Source organism: Salvelinus fontinalis, chromosome 6 (genome assembly GCF_029448725.1).
Source record: "Salvelinus fontinalis isolate EN_2023a chromosome 6, ASM2944872v1, whole genome shotgun sequence".
In the NCBI taxonomy this organism is placed as follows: domain Eukaryota; kingdom Metazoa; phylum Chordata; class Actinopteri; order Salmoniformes; family Salmonidae; genus Salvelinus; species Salvelinus fontinalis.
The window spans coordinates 9,672,510-9,697,332 of record NC_074670.1 but is presented as its reverse complement, the minus strand read 5'-3'; the positions used below and the strand labels follow the sequence as shown (position 1 = coordinate 9,697,332).

The 24,823-nt window shown below is 41.9% G+C and overlaps 2 protein-coding genes and 1 long non-coding RNA gene across 3 annotated transcripts; 1 reads left to right on the top strand and 2 right to left on the bottom strand.

Annotated features, from left to right (window-relative positions):
* The first annotated feature begins 457 nt into the window (after window positions 1-457).
* On the top strand, window positions 458-5,520 carry LOC129856982 (C-X-C chemokine receptor type 3-like). Its single transcript, XM_055924817.1, has 2 exons — window positions 458-1,050; window positions 1,504-5,520. The coding sequence occupies exons 1-2, from the start codon at window positions 697-699 to the stop codon at window positions 2,278-2,280; spliced, it is 1,131 nt and encodes a 376-aa protein (XP_055780792.1). The 5' UTR covers window positions 458-696; the 3' UTR covers window positions 2,281-5,520.
* A 21-nt stretch (window positions 5,521-5,541) lies between these two features.
* LOC129856981 (C-X-C chemokine receptor type 3-like) lies at window positions 5,542-10,830 on the bottom strand. Its single transcript, XM_055924816.1, has 3 exons — window positions 10,746-10,830; window positions 7,228-7,626; window positions 5,542-7,044 (listed from the first exon to the last, which is right to left on the bottom strand). The coding sequence occupies exons 1-3, from the start codon at window positions 10,746-10,748 to the stop codon at window positions 6,322-6,324; spliced, it is 1,125 nt and encodes a 374-aa protein (XP_055780791.1). The 5' UTR covers window positions 10,749-10,830; the 3' UTR covers window positions 5,542-6,321.
* A 3,767-nt stretch (window positions 10,831-14,597) lies between these two features.
* Window positions 14,598-21,562, bottom strand: LOC129856980 (uncharacterized). Its single transcript, XR_008759845.1, has 4 exons — window positions 21,430-21,562; window positions 17,403-17,567; window positions 16,383-16,466; window positions 14,598-16,185 (listed from the first exon to the last, which is right to left on the bottom strand). It is a non-coding gene; the product is annotated as an uncharacterized LOC129856980 (long non-coding RNA).
* Window positions 21,563-24,823: the final 3,261 nt, after the last annotated feature.

The window sequence follows — 24,823 nt, the reverse complement described above, 5'->3', positions numbered from 1 at the left end:
TGTGTGTGTGTGTGTGTGTGTGTGTGTGTGTGTGTGTGTGTGTGTGTGTGTGTGTGTGTGTGTGTGTGTGTGTGTGTGTGTGTGTGTGTGTGTGTGTGTGTGTGTGTGTGTGCTTGTGCATATGTCTGTGCGTCCAAATTTCCCAGGACAAGTCTTCTCTCTCTCTGTCTCTCTTTTGCTTTCTCTCTGTTTCCCCCTCTCTCTTGCCATCTCCCACCAGTCTTTCTGGTTTAACAGAAAATCTGATAAGTATAGAATACCTACAGAGAGGTTAGAGAGTGTGGTTCGAGCACAACGAGACAATCTCCCATAGTGTCTCAATGGCACCAGTCAGATGGTCTGCAGTGCAGTGGACATCCCCTGTAAGGGGAACTGTACTTTCCACTCTACTATGCTGTGTGTGGTGTTGCCTCATCTGGTGACATCGGAATCATGTGAGCAGCGTGAATATAATCTGATCTGGCCATTGTCAGATGAGACACTTCAGGGGATACCTCTCTTTCTCACACAACTTGTCAGTGTTAGAGCAGAGGACTGGAGACTAAAGACAGATCTCTCTAGGTATAACTTGGTGAAAGAGGAAATTGTTGTCCTCGCCAACACATATTCTGCTCGCATTGTTTTTGTCTGAAACCCAATAGATTGGTCTGTATTACCCAAACGATAAACTGATTCTCGACTTCTCTACAGACAGACATGGATTTGGACCTGGGAGGGATATTTCTAGAGAATAGCACCTATAACTACGATGAGGACTATGTTTATAAAGAGGAATGCTCCCCTGAAGATGGCGTTGGGGTGTGTTTTTGCACGGTGTTCCTCCCGATGCTCTACTCCCTGACGCTGGTCCTGGGGCTAGTGGGTAACGTGCTGGTCCTGGTGGTTCTGGTCCAGAGGAGGAGTAGCTGGAGCGTGACGGACACCTTCATCCTGCACCTGGTCTTGACCGACACCCTGCTGCTGGTCACGCTGCCCCTCTGGGCTGTTCAGGCCACTGGGGAATGGAGCTTCGGGACCCCCCTCTGCAAGATCACTGGAGCCATGTTCACAGTAAGGACTTGTGGGGGGTGGGGGGCGACTGGTCTAGCAAGTGTATATATCTGTATGAACACATGAACTGGGGGTTGGGGATGGGGATGGGGAGAGGGGGTAAAGGATTTGGACTAGTGTGGAGTAGTGTGGTATATGATGGAGGGTTCTAGTGCAGTGAAATCCGAGGGCTGGGTAGTGTAGGATAAGAAGGGGACGAAGAGATTTTACATCCTATTATTCTGCTAAGTCATCGGATACACTTTCAATACATCCTTCAATCCAGATCAGGGTTAATGTACTCTTAATGAGCTCTTCCTCTGAGTCCAATAATAAACTGTCAACATTTCTGGGAAAAGAGGAAGTACAGAGGAGGAACACAGCTGTTTCATCTTAATGTTCATTCCAGCTAAGAGCTTTCTCAAGTGTATATCTCTCTGTTCTCTCTATATATATATATCTCTCTCTCCTCAGATCAACTTTTACTGTAGCATCTTCCTGCTGGCCTGCATCAGTCTGGACCGCTACCTGTCCGTGGTCCACGCGGTCCAGATGTACTCTCGCAGGAAGCCCTGGATGGTGCAGGCCAGCTGCCTGTCCGTGTGGCTCCTCTCCATCCTCCTCTCCATCCCCGACTGGCACTTCCTGGAGTCTGTGAGGGACACCAGACGAGACAAACAGGAGTGTGTCCACAACTACCCGTCTCTCTCCCAGTCTGGGTTTGACTGGCGCCTGGCCTCCCGCCTGCTCTACCACACGGTGGGCTTCCTCCTCCCATCTGCCGTGCTGCTCTTCTGCTACTCCTGCATCCTGCTGCAGCTGCAGCGTGGCTCCCAGGGCCTCCAGAAGCAGAGGGCCATCCGGGTCATCCTGGTGTTGGTGCTGGTCTTCTTCCTCTGCTGGACGCCCTACAACATCACCCTAATGGTGGACACCTTTCAGGGGAGGCCTGGGGAGCCTGTTTCTGGGTCCTGTGAGAACAGGAGGACAGCTCTGGAGAACACTCTGGTTGTCACGTTCGCTCTAGCCTGCCTGCACGCTTGCCTCAACCCAGTGCTCCATCTCGGCCTGTGTAGAAACTTCCGGCAACACGTGCTGGATATGGTGAGGTGTGTTGAGGTGGTGCAGAACGATCCGAAACTCTCACTATGGGATTCAGGTGTGGTTGAAGACTCACCTGACCAAGCAGAGGAGATGGGGACGTTGAACCCAATGACAACCATAGGACAGGTACAGTCCACCCAGAGCTGATGGGTAGGAAGAGGATCCTAATGACTAATATAGTATGTCTTCCTGCCTTGAGGGGAAGTTGTATGGGTCATGGGTCTGGGGATTGGTGGATGACTGTGACCTGGGTCATGAGAGAAAGACATGCATAGTAGAAAGTCCCTTATGAGGACTGCTTTCTTTGAATTGCACTTTAATGGAAAACGCTCAGACTAAATGTATATTTGTTTTAAGTCAGTGGGTTGTCTGATCTTCACGTTTTGTTTTACCTATCGATGTCGTCCGGCTCTGGAGAATCTGTTGGAAAGATTCATGCATTAGTTATTCAAACCTATATCTATTGTATTATTATTATTACAGAGCACTTCACTGAATGTAATGGATTTTAGAGTAAACAACGTTCTCAGCAGACACATGCATCATACGTTTAGATTGTTACACTCCCCTACATATTTATTTGGAAAGTGAAGCTAAAACTTTTTATGTGGCTCTATACTCCAGCATTTTGGATTTGAAATCAAATGTTTTATATTTGTCACGTTCGTTATAGTGATGAGACCAAAGCGCAGCGTGATTTGAGTACATCTTCTTTAATAAAGAAAGAACACTGAACGAACTATACAAAAACAACAAAATGAACGTGAAGCTATATAATAATAGTGCTGACACAGGCAACTAACTATAGACAGGACAAAAAACATATATCACCCTTGTCACACCCTGACCTAACCAAAAATAATAAAGAAAACAAAGAATACTAAGGTCAGGACGTGACAATATTAGACAGTACAGCATGTCACCTTTTATTTGAGCATGTCACCTTTTATGACTACATCAAGCATGTGACTCTACAAACTTGTTGGATGCGTTTGCAGTTTGTTTTTGATGTGTTTCAGATTATGTTATGTCGAATAGAAATTAATGATAAATATTGTATTGTTTCATTCTGGAGTCACTTTTATTATAAATAAGAATAGAATGTGTTTTCTTCTATATTAAAGTGGCTACCATGATTACGGATAATCCTGAATCAATCGTGATTAGTGATGAGTAAGAAAGTTACAGATGCACAAAGATCATGCCCCCAAGGAATGCTAACCTCTCGCCATTACCAATAACAGGGGAGCATAGGATTTTCTGTATGATATTTCGGATATTTATGAGTATGATATTTATATATCTGTAACTTTCTCACTCAATATTATTCAGATTCATTCATAATTATCTGTATGAAGAAATCCCAAACTTTTCTCACAGAATATTGAAGTTTTAGTAAGACTTGTGTATGTTACTGTTCTATTGTGTAACTATAATGTTATTTTTTTCAATTATATACTGTTATTTTATTTTTCCATTACTGTATATAATTAATGAATAAGAGTATGTTTCCCTTTTTACAACAATTGTTTCACTTTTGATTTCCTCAAGTCGGTGTCACAATATCCTGTAAATTGACCCACTCTGGGGAAGCCCAATGTTGTTTTACCATTTCTACTGGCTGGTTTTACCCTGTCTGACAGCAGCATGAGACAGGGTTTCCCACTCCGTCCCACACAGCCATGGTTAATCGATATCCGTCTGAATACTCCACTGTTTATTTTACTAAGAGAGGACTGTAGTGGGCATTGTCAACCAGGTCACACTGTGGGAGAAGGCAAGATAAGAGGAAACAGAAAAGAAGGAGGTGGAGAGAGATATAGAGAAAGAGAGATGATTTTAGGGTTGCACGGTGTGTGACTCACTAATCCTTTGTTTTCAATGCTAAACATTGACATACAAGTCAATACATGTCTTTTAAATAGAATGGGCTATTTTTGAGCAGATTATGTCATGTAAATGAGTTGTAAAAGAAATATCCTGTAACTGTCAAGTTTGGACACACCTACTCATTCAAGGGTTTTTCTAAATGTTTTATAATTGTCTACATTGTAGAATAATAGTGAATACATCAAAACTATGAAATAACACATATGGAATCATGTAGTAAGCAAAAAGGTGTTAAACAAATCAAAATGTCATAGTTTTGATGTCTTCACAATTATTATTATGCATTGTAGAAAATAGTAAAAATATAGAAAAACCCTTGATTGAGTAGGTGTGTACAAACTTAGGACTGGTACTGTATATACTGTATATGTGATTCAGAACAAATTTGACATGGAATGGAACAGAAGAACTGACCTGGAATATTCATGACAGATCTTGACCCTATTTGTATTTTGGTTAAGCTGAATGTCTGGTTTCCAATTCTTTAGCACAAAACACAATTTTAACCACTTTTCCTCCTTCCTGTTTTCGTTCATGTTTATACATGTTTTGGTTTTGTTTCACTGTGTGATATTTCACCTCTTGTTTTCTATGAGATATGGAGGACAGAGGAATCATGTGGCAGTAGAAGCAACACACCAAACTCAAGATATGACCTGCTTCCTGTTTCTCTTCCTGTATCAGCTAAAGTATATGCCACTTTTCTCTTCTTGCTAAAAGGTGGTAGAGGCAAGCTGTTCAGTTGGACTGAATGATGCTGTCCATTTAAGTCCGGTCACTCAACATTGTTGATGATTAAGTTAAGCTAACTAAAGGCTGAAGTGCTTATGAAGCTCTTGAATGGAACAAGTGAAAGTTTTTGTTGCTACTGCATGTCCTTCTAGAATAAACATTTAGGTGCACAGATGCTGTAGACTGTCTCTTCGTCATCTTGGGTGGTGACTTCTCATATCGCTCTTCACTCCTGTGTTATATTTAATTTTTTGTGTGCCAAGCTTTGTCACCCCATGTTGGTAAGCTTTACTTGGCTTCCTGCCACAGTAAAAGTATGTCTTTTTCAGCTGAAATCACAGAGAATTTGGGTAATTATGTTATCTTTTTGCAGACACTCTTTTCCAGAGCAATTAGGGTTATGTGCCTTGCTCAAGGGCACATCTGCCGATTTAGTTTTTTACCTAATCTCCACAGAGACTCAAACCAGAGACCTTCCGGTTACTGGTGCAACACTCTTAACCGCTAGACTACCAGCAGGCCTACCATGTTGTGTTTAGTGAGGTGGAATGTTCAGAATGTTTACAGATAGAAATGTAATGTATAGAGCTGACACAATTCCCCATTCTACATGCCAGACAATCATACATGTCTATGATTGTTCTGTGATGTTGAATCATCCTGAACAGGCCCTTGTTGGTGGTGTGGCTAAATCTCTGCTGATCTGAGTGGCTTCCTCTAGGGGATTTCGTTTTTGATGTACAGACATTTTTTTACCAACCATTAAAAGACAGAGATTCTGAACGATAGTATAAAGAATTCAACTTTATTCAGTATTTCACTATGGTTCCTTGAAATTTTAACCTGTCATAGGATACTGTGCATTTTTGTTATGAAAAAAATATACATCAAATCATTGCATGTGTCAGTAATAACAAATGCATTAACTATAACAGAGCAAATATGCCAGTTGTCATTTAACAAAACATAAAGCAGGTAAGTAAAATGATAAATGACAAGCTTAAAACTCATAAGATATTGTTCATACTCTAAAAAAAAAATTATATCTTTTTTTTATAGTGGAAATATAATTTTGTAATCACGTTATTATTTTTTTGTATGTACATCTGATTTACTTAAGTGTAACTTCATTATAGGCTCCATTATTTACAAAGAGTTTATTTAATAGGCAATAATTCTACAAAATAATGAGTTTTCTGAGCGTGCTCTATTGGGAAAAGATGATGGTGAAACACGGTGGATCTAACAACCTTTCCTCCAGCCCAAATCTACTGGAGGGGAGGTTGGAGTAGGCTAAAGGTCACATTGATCATCCAATTATTGAGTCAACGACAACTCAAGAGCAACAGGATAGAGCAGTGTTTCCTAAACTCGGTCCTCGGGACACCAAGGCGTGGACGTTTTGGTTTTTGCCCTAACATTACACAGCTGATTCACATTTTCAAAGCTTGATGATTAGCCAATTATTTGTATCAGATGTGTAGTGCTAGGGTAAAAAACAAAACATGCACCATTTGAGGTCCTTAGGACATAGTTAGGGAGACCTTGGGATAGAGAGATAAGTCCTTAATAGATGGCAGATGTGTGGGAGGTGTCTCCAGACTCAGACCACATGGAGCTCCTCCGGCTGGCAGTCTGCAGCCTGACTCCACTCTTCAGCTTGCAGCCCAGGGACCTCAGCATGTCCAGCAGGTGGCGCCGGAACTTCACCCCCACGAAGGCGTAGAGCACAGGGTTGAGGCTGCAGTGCAGGTAGCCCAGAGAGGAGGTGGCCGTCAGGGAGATGTCCAGGGCTTTATGGCTCTCGCAGGTGTTGTTGGAGTAGAGGGTGTCCACCATTAGGGTGATGTTGTAGGGCGTCCAGCAGAGGAAGAAGACCAGCACCAACACCAGGATGACCCGGATGGCCCTCTGCTTCTGGAGGCCCTGGGAGCCACGCTGCAGCTGCAGCAGGATGCAGGAGTAGCAGAAGAGCAGCACGGCAGATGGGAGGAGGAAGCCCACAATGTGGTAGAGCAGGCGGGAGGCCAGGCGCCAGTCAAACCCAGACTGGGAGAGAGACGGGTAGTTGTGGACACACTCCTGTTTGTCTCGTCTGGTGTCCCTCACAGACTCCAGGAAGTGCCAGTCGGGGATGGAGAGGAGGATGGAGAGGAGCCACACGGACAGGCAGCTGGCCTGCACCATCCAGGGCTTCCTGCGAGAGTACATCTGGACCGCGTGGACCACGGACAGGTAGCGGTTCAGACTGATGCAGGCCAGCAGGAAGATGCCACAGTAAAAGTTGATCTGAGACAGAGACACCGAGACAGAGGGAAACATGACTGTTATACAACTGTTACAAGGTTCAGACAAAGACTACTGCTGTAATTGGGTATCTTGATAACAATTTCGTTGCAGTTTATTTATGTGTTATTACAGATACGTATACTCTTGCTTCCCAGACCAGCCCCTCCTTTCCACCCCCCTTACTGTGAATATGGCTCCAGTGATCTTGCAGAGGGGGGTCCCGAAGCTCCATTCCCCAGCGGCCTGAGCAGCCCAAAAGGGCAGAGTGAGGAGCAGCAGGATGTCAGCCACACAGAGGTGCAGGATGAAGGTGTCCGTCACGCTCCAGCCACGCCTCCTCTGGACCAGAACCAACAGGACCAACCCGTTACCCAGCAGCCCCAGAACCAGTGTCAGGGAGTAGAACACGGGCAGGAACACAGCATCAAATCTCATACCCTCCTCCAAGCTGCACACCTCCCCAGTAGAACAGCACGTGTCACTGGTATCGGTGTAGTTACTATACTCCTTGTCAAAATAATATTCGAGGTCAATGACAGATATGTTAATTGTAAATTTCTCACCATTGGCCGTGAAAGATTCCTGTAAAGGAAACAGAACAAATTCAGTTTTACATTCAGTTTGATTTAGGCTTCACGGTGTGTGAGTAAAATGCAATTTCAGAAAAAGTGCCAAAAGTATTGTTTTTCCTGGAGTGTTTCACCAGTAGGATTTATGTGGGTTTAGTATGATATATGTGTGACAAATATATTTTCAGATGACTGGGACTGTAATTCAGATGATTATATATTTATGACAAATGATCATACAGACGGCTCCATTGTGCACCCAAGGGGGCGCTGTCTACTGACTGATACAGAAATTAGTTGCCTTTGGTTCGTTCAGCCATTCCTATGGGGAAAATTAATGGGGAAAGAATGGGGTTTTGGGATAAACGCCGAAAATAAGGTACAGAGATCTTATACCTTTTGTTCTATGAGATAATATCTAACAGTTAACATGACTTTTCGGAAAAACATGTCTTTATTTGTTTGTTTGTATTACATAAATTCTTCAGAATTCACAAAACTGATGTTAACTGATGAAGATGATCTCATAGAACAAAACATATAAGATCTAACCAACCCCCCCCCCCCCCCCCCTACCCCCCACCAAATAAATAAAAACATTTCCGTATGCTTTGGCCATGGCGGAGTTAGTGCTTACAAAAAGACGCCATTACTATAGAAGAGCCGAAGTGAGAACAGCAGAGGGAGCACCCCGCCATCCACATCGATGGGACAGTAGTGGAGAAGGTCATAAGTTTAAAGTTCCTCGGCGTACACGTCACGGACAAACTGAAATGGTCCACCCACACAGACAGCGCGGTGAAGAAGGCGCAACAGCGCCTCTTCAACCTCAGGAGGCTGAAGAAACTTTTACAGATGCACAATCGAGAGCATCCTGTCGGGCTGTATCACCGCCTGGTACGGCAATTGCACCGCCCTCAACCACAAGGCTCACCAGAGGTTAGTGCGGCCTTCACAACACATCACCGGGGGAAAACTACCTGCCCTCCAGGACACCTACAGCACCCGATGTCACAGGAAGACCAAAAAGATCCTCAAGGACAACAACCACCCGAGCCACTGCCTGCTCACCCCGCTATCATCCAGAAGGCGAGGTCAGTACAGGTGCATCAAAGCTGGGAGCGAGAGGCTGAAAAACAGCTTCTATATCAAGGCCATCAGTCTGTTAAACAGCCATCACTAACACAGAGAGGCTGCTGCCTACATACAGACTCAAATCTCTGGCCACTTAAATAAACAGACTTAATAAATGTATCACTAGTCACTATAAATAACGCCACTTTAATAATGTTTATGTATCCTACATTACTCATCTCATATGTACAGTATATACTGTATTCTACACCATCTACTGCATCTTGCCTATGCCGCACGGCCATCGCTCATCCATATATTTACATGTACATACTTATTCATCCCTTTACATTTGTGTGTATTTGTGTGTATAAGGTTGTTGTTGTGAATTTGTTAGATTACTTGTTAGATATTACTGCATAGTCGGAATTACAAGAACAAGCATTTCGCTACACTCGCATTAACATCTGCATGTGACCAATAAAATGTTACTTGATTTGAACACCACCAAAACAACAGCTATGCAGGTGTCACTATCACTGGTTAACACTTGATCTAATTTCCTTGTAGTGAACTTACACATAACATGATCATTTGCATAGCCACACTAGCTTCACCCTGATGTTGGTGCTAGCAAGCAGGCTAGGTAGTGCTAGGTATCAACAGCCATTATAGTGCATTTCCACATAACACAACCGGAGCCCCATACATTTTCAATGAAGGGAAGTGAAGTGGGCGAGGGGACCGTTGGGCGATGCGAGCATGGGTGATGGAGTCTGAACAGGGCGGAACCAAAGTTTGGGAAAGCTGCCCACTTTGCTTCTCTTCCATTGGATATGAATGGCTTTCTGTAGTTTCATCGTCTTCAGTTAACCCTATCAGTCCAGAGACCCCAACAAAAATCGGCTTTTATCTGCATGTCCAGTCCTTATATTTAGCCCCACAATGAAATGTTTTAACATTTTATTTTCAGGACAACCAGGGCTGTAAGTACAACACAAAACTATTTGACATAAACAATTACACAAACACATTTTTAAACTCTGCTAAAGCAAAAAAAAACACATGAAAAATTAATTTTAATGAATGCTATAAGTACGGAATGTTTGCTCACTGGGAAATTAATATCCAACTAGTCAGTGACAACTGTTGGAGTTTGACAGCAACTATGTTAGCTTATTACAGTATTATAGACACTATGTCCTGGGATTCACTATGATCTTCTATGTAGAAGAACCCCTTATGTTTTAACGACTCTTGTGTAGCTTGTGAGCATCATACTGCAAAACATGTTACATGTGTGTGTTTGTGAGAGTTTCAGTTTTTCATAGATAGCTTTGACATACATTTTTGTAAAAAGACCAGGGGTCCACCCTTGTCTCACAAATGCCACTCAACCCTTGTTAATGGTTGGTATCTATCTATAAACAAATCTAATAATACAACCCAGAAGTCTGTAGCTCACACAATGTTTAAAAGGGGTTAGATGTCCAAAACATACTATGAGAAGGAAGGAGAATATAGTCATAATATTTTCAGCAACTGTGAGTCAAAATATTGGTGCGTTATTGTGGAACATCTGAACAGCTTAACAAAATGTGTGGGTACTGTCTTTCTTTTCACACATATTATATACCCTGCACTGCACCTGTGAAACATGCTAAATGCGATGTGGGGACACTATCTAAAGCCCTATCGGAGTTGTCAAATGTCAATAACTTCTGGGTTTCGGTATTTTCAGACGATTCAATTTGACTCATTCAAAGACTGTTCACACCTTCACTTAATGTTAAGGTGCTTCTCTTAGGTCTGATTCAAATTTAGAATTTTTTTTCAGTGCATTTAACTAATTGAAAGCCTATTGTTATTAACAATGTGCATTATGAAAAGTAATATAAAATTGCTTATAATACCATTAATGCTCCCAACTTATTTTTTTAAAGCAATAGACAAATAAAATAAACCTGTACCCATTTGTACAAAATCAATGTTGTTATTCAATGTGATAGTGAGTATTTTGTATATGCAGTTGGAATATGTGTATATCGGGACACTTACCATGCCTTTGAATGGTATTGATGCAGTCAATCAATCAGTTTCCACAAAGATGATGGGCTGCCGCGTTGTGAGCATTATGTCAAACAGAACTGCTATTTTCAGTAAATGGGGAGGAACCAGGAGACAGGAAATAAACTCAAAGGTATTCATATGCAATATTTATTCATTTGTAATACTTCTACAGGCTCAATGTTGATCACAGATTTGTATCAGATTTATTTGTGAATGAGCATTAATTTGTATTCATTATATTCCATGCCTTGTTTTCCTGTTGTTTGTAACGAATGTGTTATTAATTAAAACACATTGTTGGACGCCATAACAAAAAGAAGAGAGATGAGAAAAAAAAATGTTTAACATTGTTGGCTTGCACAAAGGTGAAGGATGATAAGATCCTGTGCTGAGGTTGGCACAATTAACCACAGTCACACTGAACAGACTCCACCTACCCCAGAGTGTGAATTACGGGGGACTAAACCCCCCTTGAATGAGAGATAAGCACCCTTAAATGCAACAAAAGTCAAACTTTGGGGGGTCTCTAAGTAATTACTGCTAATTTAACCATTGTCCAATTTGTTTAAGATGCAATTTTGTACTGCTACAGTGGTAAATATGAAAATCTAATCTTATTCCAAATGAAACGAACACTCCCAACTCTCTGTCATAGTTTCTACATTTTCCCATGTAGCTGCACTTTTCATCCTGGGACAGTCACGTATTTCAGCTCCTTTTCAGGTGTCTTGAGTTTTCTTTTTTCAAAAAATGAAAATTTATCAGCAAGATGCATCAATTAATTCAGGCAACAAAAGTGTGAACCTAATAACAATCGTCAAATGTGACTTTTTAGCAATTTATAACAATTGTGTCTTTCCATTCATCAAATGGCAGGTGCACACAGTGCACTGTTTGGATGCTGGAATGATTTTGGAGTAGACAAATTTGAGCAGGTAGCTGTTCTGACAATTAGATTAAAACATTATGACTAGTTGTGTTCATGCCACATTAAAAGGTCATACATTTTGACAGTTAAAATACGTCTTTCCCATTAGGCCCATGAAAAAAGAGATATGTAATTTGCAATAACTCTGCCACGGACATATGGCATCTTAAATGCGGAACTAGTATTATGACATTGTGATCTCTAAGGTTTTCATTATGAATGAACCAAATGTTCTTTATCTTGATTTCAACGTATTTGATGTTAAAAAATCTTATCTTACTTTCTAACCCTCTTTACATCCTGTTTCTACTACTTTCTTTCATGTTGTGATCCCCACCGAAGCCATCAAACCACATCACCTGTCTCTCGCACACACACACACACACACACACACACACACACACACACACACACACACACACACACACACACACACACACACACACACACACACACACACACACACACACACATACACATACACATACACACACACACACACACACACACACACACACATCTGGCTTGTTTCAGTGTCGGTCTCTGTTCTTCTTGTCTGGTCTGTGCACATGGTGAGGTTGTAGTGTTTTTTTCACACCTTTGCAGCGTCCGGTGCAGCTGTAGTATGTGAGGTGAGCTATCGATAGAACAAGCTGCATGTGGAACACTAAGAGATCTCATCTTTATATCTGTGCCATTATAGCGTCTGTGACAGCATGGCCAGCGCATAGTGGAAGCCCTCAATGGCAATGTTGATGTTAAAAAACAGGTTATATACACACAATGAGTCTTCTATATATTTCTATAATGGGCCCTAAACTCTGCTCTTCTCAGCACTGTTCACATGCAAAGACACCCAACACCAACCCCAAACCACACACACACAGAGATGCACAGATGCACTCACGAAATTGGATATCAATGTATTCTAAACATTTTTGTGGTCAAACAGCCTTGATATTATATTAATATTGATATATTATGAGTTATTAGCGTAAACAGGAAGTAATGTGCCATTTGAAAGGTGAAGTACAGTTGCCAGGCAACCCACTTCCACTCTCACTACCCCTCACCCATTCAAGATGGGTTTATTAATAAAGACACATAAATGGAGACAGTTGAAAATATGAACGAAGCACGTGATCAGTAATTGTGAAGGGAAACAGCGTTTTTCCCAAAATAATGTTTCCTCTTTGTTACTGTGTAGCAACGTACGGTGTTTCACATTGTTATTGTTCTGGACTGATTGACAGTTAAATATATCCTCACCATAACATGAAGTGCCCCCATGAAAAAGTACTTCTGAATTACTACACAAAACCTATTTGTACATGTGTGACTATTTAGAGACTTGCAGGGATTGTGTAGTGAATGTGTAATTTATGCACTACTGTCACGGCCTGACCTTAGAGATCCTTTTTATGTCTCTATTTTGGTTTGGTTAGGGTGTGAGTTGCGGTGGGCATTCTATGTCTGGTGTTCTATATTTTCTTTTCTGTGTGTTTGGCCGGGTGTGGTTCTCAATCAGAGGCAGCTGTCTATCGTTGTCTCTGATTGAGAACCATACTTAGGTAGCCTTTTTCCACCTGTGCGTGGTGGGTAGTTTTCTGTTGTTGCACCAGACAGAACTGTTTCGTTTCATTCACTCTCTTTGTTGGTTTTGTTGTTTCAGTATTCAGGTTATTTTATTAAATTACAATGAACACTTACCACGCTGCATTTTGGTCACCTTCTTTCCAGGACGATCGTTACAACTACTCAAGATACAGAAGTAGAGTTCTGTAGTGTTCACTAGGAAAACAGTCGTGTTGTAATCAGGTAGAGATTTTTACAACTTTATGTTGGTAGTTCATAACTAGCAAAAACACGACAGCTTTACTAAACAGTCTTTTCAACAGTAATCAGGCAGTTTTGACTACTTGATGATGGTAGTAAATAAGTATCACAACACTACAGCCAGACTACACTGGCTTTTTGAAACCACAGAAGGCAAAACAGGAAGTTGTTGGTTGTTGTTGGCTAGCTACTGTTTTTGACAATCCCGAATGTAATCACCTTCCATCCTTCATCATCCTGTCTTTGATAGCACTTATGCAGGCCCCATTTGTAAGTTTAACTTTCCTTTATGTTTTATGAATACTTTCATTTCGTTGTTTAGCCGTTTATATATCTTTTTAGATTGCTAGCCAAAATGATATTAGCCGTTAGCCGTTGTCATAGAGATGTATTGAGTTTAGCATATATGTTTGCTAGCCCTATTGAAATGTAGCCATGTAGCCTCTGTTTTTGTCATGCTAGCTAATAAGTCTGTGTGTTTGTATGCAAATGTACAGTATGTTCCCGTTGGTTTACTTACCCATTCTACCTACCTCTTTTAACCTGTTGCCAAGGAAGCCCTCGACATACAGATGTAGGATCTTAATTTGATCACTCTTTTGTTGCTGAGAATTGTCCTGGACAACAGGAAATGCAAACTTGTAGTGCATGAGGCTTAAAGAGACTTATACAGCTTCGATTTCCACTTTGAAGTTTCAGACTTGATTTGCCCTTACGAAAATGTATCGACCCCTACACAAATGTCCATTAACTATAATCCAAATAATTCACATTTCCTGTTGTTGCAGATGTATTTTCCTGCTGTAGCAAACTAGCTCAAATTAAGATCCTACATCTGTAAGAAGACTGGAAGCCATTGATAATAACATTAACATTGTTTATCAAATGTTTTTCTGTTGTATTATGTGACCTCTGTTAGCAGATTATTGATAATGACAATTGTTTTTTTTTTGTGCTTTTCTTTATTTTCTAAAAATGTTACGTGATGGAGAAGTGTCTGCAAAAAAAAAAGAGAGGATCTGAAGATAGCTCTATCAAAGCTGCATGAAAACAAGACCTCAAAGGGACTTCATTTTATTAATACAAAGTGCTATAAAGTTTGTATAAGCGTATTATTTCTTGTTTGATGATATAACTACAGTTAGAAACAACAAGTGCACCAGTCTAGTAGTTAAACAAGATGTCAATAGTGATTTTGAATAAGCAAACAGTAGTAAATGTTTTTAATAGTAATTGAAAAGGGTTTATGTAGGAAAGGAAAAAGGATCAGGAGCCATTCAGCAGTGACAACACTAAACACACAGATGACACTGGCAGTAGTATCAATAGGGATTGAGTAGGCATACAGCAGTAATGTGTAGGCATTGTGTAGTAATTCAGTAGTGACAACACTAAACACACAGATGGCACTGGCAGTAGTATCAATAGGGATTGAGTAGGCATACAGCAGTAATGTGTAGGCATTGTGTAGTAATTCAGTAGTGACAACACTAAACACACAGATGGCACTGGCAGTAGTATCAATAGGGATTGAGTAGGCATACAGCAGTAATGTGTAGGCATTGTGTAGTAATTCAGTAGTGACAACACTAAACACACAGATGGCACTGGCAGTAGTATCAATAGGGATTGAGTAGGCATACAGCAGTAATGTGTAGGCATTGTGTAGTAATTCAGTAGTGACAACACTAAACACACAGATGACACTGGCAGTAGTATCAATAGGGATTGAGTAGGCATACAGCAGTAATGTGTAGGCATTGTGTAGTAATTCAGTAGTGACAACACTAAACACACAGATGACACTGGCAGTAGTATCAATAGGGATTGAGTAGGCATACAGCAGTAATGTGTAGGCATTGTAGTAATTCAGTAGTGACAACACTAAACACACAGATGGCACTGGCAGTAGTATCAATAGGGATTGAGTAGGCATACAGCAGTAATGTGTAGGCATTCAGTAGTGACAACACTAAACACACAGATGGCACTGGCAGTAGTATCAATAGGGATTGAGTAGGCATACAGCAGTAATGTGTAGTAATTCAGTAGTGACAACACTAAACACACAGATGGCACTGGCAGTAGTATCAATAGGGATTGAGTAGGCATACAGCAGTAATGTGTAGGCATTCAGTAGTGACAACACTAAACACACAGATGGCACTGGCAGTAGTATCAATAGGGATTGAGTAGGCATACAGCAGTAATGTGTAGTAATTCAGTAGTGACAACACTAAACACACAGATGGCACTGGCAGTAGTATCAATAGGGATTGAGTAGGCATACAGCAGTAATGTGTAGGCATTCAGTAGTGAACATGTAGGAATTGTTTAAGTATGTGTAGGTTTTAAGTATTAGATACCCAAAAGCTCATTAGTTACACAGTAGTCATTAAGGGAGAAATATGTAGTGATTTAAATAGGAAATATGTAGGGTTCACCAGTAGTAAAAATGTCCCAATTTATCATTACATAAATCACTACACATCTCAGTATCAATCAAGTAGTATAACCAGTAGGTTTTGTGAAGATCTTGTGTAGTACTTTTTGAGGTAGATGCTGCAGCTTTTTCATGGAACTGCAGCTTTTTCATGGAACTGCAGCTTTTTCATGGAACATGTGGCCGCTGGACACTGTTTCCCATGGGACTGGAGAAGCTTACTGAAGAAGTAGAGGGGTAGTCTGTATTAGGTGTCATGTGAGGACACATACTGGTATAAACCACCTGAATGACTGGTGGTGCTAGTTGTGTAACCTACTTACAAATGCTGCCTGCCAACGATTGTATGAATGTCTTGAGGGTAAAAGTCATGAAAACATAATTGAGCCACAAAAACTGCAGCAATGTTATTTCTTACCAGAGATGAGATTGGAAGTGTCTTGCCTCTGCAGTCAGCAACTGATGAAAAGGTGGTTGACTTACTCTGTTTATGGCAGAGGTCCTGTAGGCCAGAGAGGTGTGAATGGGCCTAGTCACCATCAAACAAAATATTTCACTCAGATCCATTTAGGCAAGAGTAATGTATTACAGGATTTCTGATTGGTTGAAACAATAAAACTTGGCTTCATCATTGCTGATTAATGCATTTGGATACCTGTGTGTACCGTAACAAGTTTGACTGAGTACACTACTTCCATGTGGTATGGGAACTGAAATGTGCTTATAGTAAAAAGGAACCTCTTTTACAGATGTGTTTTGTCTTACCAGTTCCTGGAACAACATGCTCTGTGATTTTATTTCACTATGGTGACGCTAAGCTTGACCAGCAAACAAACCGTATCAACGACCACACAAATAATAGGACTGATTTTGACAGAGTGAAAACGTTATTTAATTTATTCTGAGTGGTTTCTAATTGGTGTTCACACTACCTACTGGGTGAAAACTGGTTCAATCAGCGTTGTTTCCACATCCTTTCAAGCAAAAAATGTAATGTCATAATGTTGAATCAACATGGAACACTGATTGGATTTACAAAAAGTCATCCCCGTGAGGGAATTCTGTTTCTTCTTCACCCAACTTTTAACCTAAATCCAATGACAAGGTGACATTTTTGGTTGATTTCACGTTAGTTGATAGCTCAACCAAATATAAATCAAAACTAGACGTTGAACTGACGTCTGTGCCCAGTGGGTAACTTTTTTTGAGAGAGAATAATACTAAATCACAAAACATTTTATGTCCTCTAATCATCTGAACCCAGTTAAATCTGGCACAGGTGTTGATATACTTGCTATCAATTACATTCTGACTATTCAGCACCCTTGTTTGGGCTGTTCTGACCAATGCAGCGTCCCACCATACGCTGGCCTGCATAGGACAATACAGTACATTTTACACTCACACACACACACACGTCTTATTCAAAATGGCTTACCTGGTGGACATTTGTTGCAGCACCATTGGCTTACCAAGCATACTGTGTCTCATTGTCGCACGTGAGGGATTGGACAAGAGAGAGGAGAGAAGGGAGGGATTGGACAAGAGAGAGGAGAGAAGGGAGGGATAGAAAGATGTGGGTGATCCACCAGAAGAGATGCATCTGAGAGGAATGAAGAGAAAAAGAGGAAGACAGTCAATATTTACGGGATATTTTACAAGAACTTCAAAACATCGACATATACTGCATTCATAAAAATACTGTATCAACAATATATTATTAACAGATAAGCATTGCAATTGTAACGAGTGTGCTGAGAGTCGGGAAGCAAGTTCATGGAGTGAGTGTTTTAATAAATACAATAAACACGAAACACAAACGCACCGACATGAACACATAGTCAACAACACCCGAGGAAATAACCAAGGGGAGTGACAGATAGAGAAGATAATCAAGGAGGTGATAGAGTCCAGGTGAGTGTCATGAGGCGCAGGTGCGCGAGACGATGGTGACAGGTGTGCGGGATAATCAGCAGCCTGATGACCTAGAGGCCGGAGAGGGAGTATTCGTGACAGTACCCCCTCCCTGACACACGCGGCTCCAGCCACAGGACGCCGTCAAAGGGGACGAACCCGGGGATCAGGAGCGGACCGTTCACCCCTGCTGATGCGCAAGAACCTGTCATGCCAGCTGAGGCGCGGGAATCTGTCGATTCAGCTGTGGCGCGGGAACCTGACAGATCGGTTGAGGCAGGGGAGCCTGGCGAGCCGATGGAAGCAGGAGAGCCCGGTGATCCGGCGGAGGAATGAAAGCCAGACGAGCCGGCTGAGGGGGTGGGGCCCGACAAGCCGGCTGAAGGGGGGGAAGCCCGACGATCTGGTTGAGGCACGAGAGCCTGTAGCAGTTCCCGGACCCAAGGCAAACCAAGGGGAGTGACAGATATAGGGAAGATAATCAAGGAGGTGATAGAGTCCAGGTGAGTGTCATGAGGCGCAGGTACGCAAGATGATGGTGACAGGTGTGCGGGATCAGCAGCCTGATGACCTAGAGGCCGGAGAGGGAGTATACGTGACAGCAATGGCAGGACATTATTGTAGGCTCCTAACACTAGCTATAAGAGACCGTTTCAAGGACATGAGAAACAGGAGACCCCCTAAAGTAAAACACATGATACAGACTCCAGACAAAACGCCTACATGCTGACAGTGAAAAACTAAGCGGTACCTAAACCTCAAATTTATTGTGCGACTCCCTCAACACTATTGTTCAGAGTCTTTGTCTTTTACTGTTACAGCAAACAAGCCCACCCAGGACTTGAACAAAACATGGTTCAGTGGGGTCTGACTTCCTGTGTCTCAGTGAGTGTAAGAGGATGAGCGGTGGATAGATGTGGCCCTAGACCAGGGATAGACAACCAGGGGTATGAAACCCTGGTCCCGGACTGCTGCAGGCACTTCATGTTTTTGATTTAACCAACCTGGAAAACCAAGTATGTTGAATTTAGGCAATCACTGAACTGATCAATGAGCTCAGTTGGTCAGGTATGGTGCCAAGTTGGGACAAAATCCTGCAGTACCTGTGGCACTCCTGGAACAGGGTTGCCTACCCCTGCCCTCGATCCTTTGACTGAAAAAGATTTGAGTGTGTCAGAGTATTCAACTCAACATGACAGTTGACGGCTGCACTATCCACTCCAACTCCAAAGTCAGGAATTTTTGGGTGACATTTGACCCAACTCTTTCATTTGAACCCCACATACGGAATATCACCAAGTCAGCCTTCTTCCATCTCAAAAACATCTCAGGACTCAGACCCTATCTCACTGACCCCACCGCAGAAACCCTCATTCATGCCTTTGTTTTGGTACCTGGCCTACGCACGAGTCATCACACACATCAGACCTTGGGACCACATCACCCCCACTCTCATCAAAATCCACTGGCTTCCAGTTCAATACAGAATCATCTTCAAATTGCTCATGCTCACCTACAAAGCACTCAATGGACTGGCGCCCACATACATTACGGACCTCCTGCACCCCTACACTCATAGCAACGAGAAGTTGGGGTGCTGTGGGTGCTGCAGCACCCCATAAGAAAATCAATTAATTTGGTCTACATATGTGTATATATACAGTACCAGTTTTCTTAATTTGTACTGTTTTTCTACATTGTAAAATAATAGTGAAGACATCAAAACTATAAAATAACACATGAAATCTGGTAGAAAGCAAAAAAGTGTTAAACAAAACAAAATCTATGTTATATCTGAGATTATTCAAAATAGCAGCCCTTTGTCTTGATGACAGCTTTGCACGCTCTTGGCATTCTCTCAACCATGAGGTAGTCACCTGGAATGCATTACAATTAACAGGTGTGCCTTGTTAAATGTTAATTTGTGGAATGTCTTTCCTTCTTAATGCGTTTGAGCCAATCAGTTGTGTTGTGACAAGGTAGGGGTGGTATACAGAAGATTGCCCTATTTGGTAAAATACCAAGTCCATATTATGGCAAGAACAGTTCAAATAAGCAAAGAGAAACGACAGCCAATCATTACTTTAAGACATGAAGGTCAGTCAATCCGGAAAAAGTGCAGTCGCAAAAGCCATCAAGCTCTATGATGATACTGGCTCTCATGAGGACTGCCACAGGAATGGAAGACCCAGAGTTACCTCTGCTGCAGATAATAAGTTCATTAGAGTTACCAGCCTCAGAAATTGCAGCCCAAACAAATGCTTCACAGAGTTCAAGTAACAGACATCTCAACTAGATGATTTTTCAATGCCGATAATTGGAGGACCAAAAAAAGCAGATACCAATTAATCAGCCGATTTTTATTTTTATTTGTAATAATGACAATTACAACAATACTGAATGAACACTTATTTTAACTTAATATAATACATAAACTTAGCCTCAAATAAATAATGAAACATGTTCAATTTGGTTTAAACAATGCAAAAACAAAGTGTTGGAGAAGTAAAAGTGCAATATGTGCCATGTAAAAAAGCTAACGTTTAAGTTCCTTGCTCAGAACATGAGAACATATGAAAGCTGGTGGTTCTTTTTAACATGAGACTTCAATATTCCAAGGTAAGAGGTTTTAGGTTGTAGTTAATATAGTATTTATAGGACTATTTCTCTCTATACGATTTGTATTTCATATACCTTTGACTAATGGATGTTCTTATAGGCACTTTAGTATTGCCAGTGTAACAGTATAGCTTCCGTCCCTCTCCTCGCTCCTACCTGGGCTCGAACAAGGAACACATCGACAACAGCCACCCTCGAAGCAGCGTTACCCATGCAGTGCAAGGCGAACAACTACTCCAAGTCTCAGAGCGAGTGACGTATGAAACGCTATTAGCGCACACCCCGCTAACTAGCTAGCCATTTCACATCGGTTACGCCAGCCTAATCTCGGGAGTTGATAGGCTTGAAGTCATAAACAGCGCAATACTTGAAGCACAGTGACGAGCTGCTGGCAAAACACACGAAAGTGCTGTTTGAATGATTGCTTATGAGCCTGCTGCTGCCTACCATCGCTCAGTCAGACTGCTCTATCAAATATCAAATCATAGACTTAATTATAACATAATAACACACAGAAATACGAGCCTTTGGTCCTTAATATGGTCGAATGCGGAAACTATCATTTCGAAAACAAAACGTTTATTATTATCGCATATACCCTGACTCTACGTGCAATGAACGCAAGAGAAGTGACACAATTTCACCTGGTTAATATTGCCTGCTAACCTGGATTTATTTTAGCTAAATATGCAGGTTTAAAAATATATACTTCTGTGTATTGATTTTAAGAAAGGCATTGATGTTTATGGTTAGGTACACATTGGAGCAACGACAGTCCTTTTTCCGTGATTGCGCACTGCATCGATTATATGCAACGCAGGACATGCTAGATAAACTAGTAATATCATCAACCATGTGTAGTTAACTAGTGATTATGATTGATTGATTGATTGTTTTTTATAAGATAAGTTTAATGCTAGCTAGCAACTTACCTTGGCTTCTTACTGCATTCGCGTAACAGGCAGGCTCCTCGTGGAGTGCAATGAGAGGCAGGTGGTTATAGCGTTGGACTAGTTAACTGTGAGGTTGCAAGATTGAATCCCCGAGCTGACAAGGTAAAAATCTGTTGTTCTGCCCCTGAACAAGGCCCACCGTTCCTAGGCCGTCATTGAAAATAAGAACGTGTTTTTAACTGACTTGCCTAGTTAAATAAAGGTGTAAAAAAATAAAAAACCTGCCAAATCGGTGTCCAAAAATACCGATTTCCGATTGTTATGAAAACTTGAAATCGGCCCTAATTAAATCGGCCATTCCGATTAATCGGTCGACCTCTAATCTCAACATCAACTGTTCAGAGGAGACTGTGTGAATCAGGCCTTCATGGTCAAATTGCTGCAAAGAAACCACTACTAAAGGACACCAATAATAAGAAGAGACGTCCTTGGGCCAAGAAACACTAGCAATGGACATTAGACCGGTGGTAAACTGTCCTTTGGTGTGATGAGTTCAAATTTTAGATTTTTGGTTCCAACAGCTGTGTCTTTGTGAGACGCGGTGTAGGTGAACGGATGATCTCCGCATGTGCATTTCCCACCGTAAAGCATGGAGGAGGAGGTGTTATGGTGTGGGAGTGCTTTGCTGGTGACACTGTCTGTGATTTATTTAGAATTCAAGGCACACTTAACCAGCATGGCTACCACAGCATTCTGCAGCAATAACCCATCCCATCTGGCTTAGTTGGACTATCATTTATTTTTCAACAGGACAATGACCCAACACATGTCCAGGCTATTTAAGGGCTATTTTACCAAGAAGAAGAGTAATTGAGTGGTGCATCAGATGATCTGGCCTCCACAATCCCCTGACCTCAAACAAATTGAGATGGTTTGGGATGAGTCAGACTGCAGAGTGAAGGAAAAGCAGCCAACGAGTGCTCAGCAACTCCTTCAAGCCTGTTGGCAAAGCATTCCAGGTGAAGCTGGTTGAGAGAATGCCAAGAGTGTGCAAAGCTGTCATCAAGGCAAATGGTGGCGAGTGTTAGCAGTTCATATTATTCTTCAATAACACAGACCCCAAAGCAAATTAGGGGGAGAAAAATTGATTTATTTGAGAAGGACAAATCATAGATGTTATGCTGGGTGGTAGATGGTAGATGTTAATTTCCCCTGTCCTCAGCTTTTCTCCACAGAACAAAGAAACAGGATGCCACTTATAACCCCCCACCCTAGCCTGGGGATGACTAATCAGAAGTCCTTGCAGTACAACTGGGCTAATGGACAAATAACAAGAAACAGACACCTCACAAGTCCTCAACTGGCAGCTTCATTAAATAGTACCCGCAAAGCACCAGTCTCAATGTCAACAGGGAAGAGGCGACTCCAGGATGCTGGCCTTCTAGACAGAGTTCCTCTGTCCAGTGTTTGTGTTCTTTTGCCCATCTTAATCTTTTATTTTTATTGGCCAGTCTGAGATATGGCTTTTTCTAACAAGTATCCTGCTCCAGACTCAATGTACAGACCAATGAAAACGTGGCACACGTAGCTCTGAGTTCAGGACTGACATTCCACAGATTCTAAACAGCTGTTGAACTGAACCAACTATTTCCATTGACAATTCCCTATTGACCATTAGTATTCTATTTCGTATTTAGTACTCTCGTCCTTTCATCTTCTGTGTTGTGTATTTATCTTGGTGGTTGAAGATATCCCTCTAGTGGTGTGGGGGCTGTGCTTTGGTAAAGTGGGTGGGGTTATATCCTGCTTGTTTGGCCCTGTCCGGGGGTATCATCGGATGGGGCCACAGTGTCTCCTGACCCCTCCTGTCTCAGCCTCCAGTATTTATGCTGCAGTAGTTTATGTGTCGGGGGGCTAGGGTCAGTCTGTTATATCTGGAGTACTTCTCCTGTCTTATCCAGTGTCGGGACAGGTAGCACCGGACGTGCTACCTGTCCCAGACCTGCTGTTTTCAACTCTCTAGAGACAGGCTTGGTGTGATGATGAGGACCCTTGTGATCCCCATCACATTCTTGTGAACACCACTGACACCCATCTCCAAAAGGACACGGTCGATGAATTTTATGATATCCCCTATCACGTAACCGTCGGATTTTAGCAGACAAACATCGGGCAATAGCACATCTGATAACCTGGATGAGGATAAGAAAAATGACCACAACTCCCACCTTTGGAAGTATCATGCTCACCAAAAAACTTCCCCATGTACCCAGACATTAGACATTCCGCAACTTTAGTACCGTCACAGGCAGATAGATAGATCTGAACCGGAGTACTTCTCCTGTCTTATCCAGTGTCCCGTGTGAATTTAAGTATGCTCTCTCTAATTCTCTCTCTAAAAATGACCACAACTCCCACCTTTGGAAGTATCATGCTCACCAAAAAACTTCCCCATGTACCCAGACATTAGACATTCCGCAACTTTAGTACCGTCACAGGCAGATAGATAGATCTGAACCGGAGTACTTCTCCTGTCTTATCCAGTGTCCTGTGTGAATTTAAGTATGCTCTCTCTAATTCTCTCTTTCTTTCTTTCTCTCTCTCGGAGGACCTGAGCCCTAGGACCATGCCTCAGGACTACCTGGCATAATGACTCCTTGCTGTCCCCAGTCCACCTGGCCGTGCTGCTGCTCCAGTTTCAACTGTTCTACCTGCGGCTATGGAACCCTGACCTGTTCACCGGACGTGCTACCTGTCCCAGACCTGCTGTTTTCAACTCTCTAGAGACAGCAGGAGCGGTAGAGATACTCTCAATGATCGGCTATGAAAAGCCAACTGACATTTACTCCTGAGGTTCTGACTTGTTGCACCCTCAACAACTACTGTGATTATTATTATTTGACCATGCTGGTCATTTATGAACATTTGAACATCTTGGCAATGTTCTGTTATAATCTCCACCCTGCACAGCCAGAAGAGGACTGGCCACCCCTCATAGCCTGGTTCCTCTCTAGGTTTCTTCCTAGGTTTTGGCCTTTCTAGGGAGTTTTTCCTAGCCACCGTGCTTCTACACCTGCATTGCTTGTTGTTTGGGGTTTTAGGCTGAGTTTCTGTACAGCACTTTGAGATATCAGCTGATCTAAGAAGGGCTATATAAATACATTTGATTTGATTTGATCTTCAAAATATTCTTATACCCCCTAGACCATTTTAAAAATAAATATACTTAAAATATATTTTTGGAAAACAATAGAAAACATGAAAAAATAGAATAAAAACATTAGCGGTAAGCATAAAATCATTCACATTAAACACCTTGCATTCCTATAAAACACTAAGGGCATATTTTACTTGCCGTTGCAATAAGAAATAGATTTCACACAAAGTTATAGAAAAGAGGTATTAACAGATGTGATACCACATCTGAGAGAGC

Bases quoted from the DNA above. Each gene is read 5' to 3' on its own strand.
- LOC129856982 (XM_055924817.1), top strand. From the start codon at position 697: ATGGATTTGGACCTGGGAGGGATATTTCTAGAGAATAGCACCTATAAC. The intron at 1,051-1,503 runs GTAAGGACTTGT...CTCTCTCCTCAG, and splicing joins TCACTGGAGCCATGTTCACA to ATCAACTTTTACTGTAGCAT.
- LOC129856981 (XM_055924816.1), bottom strand. The intron at 7,045-7,227 runs GTAAGGGGGGTG...TCTCTGTCTCAG, and splicing joins TCACTGGAGCCATATTCACA to ATCAACTTTTACTGTGGCAT.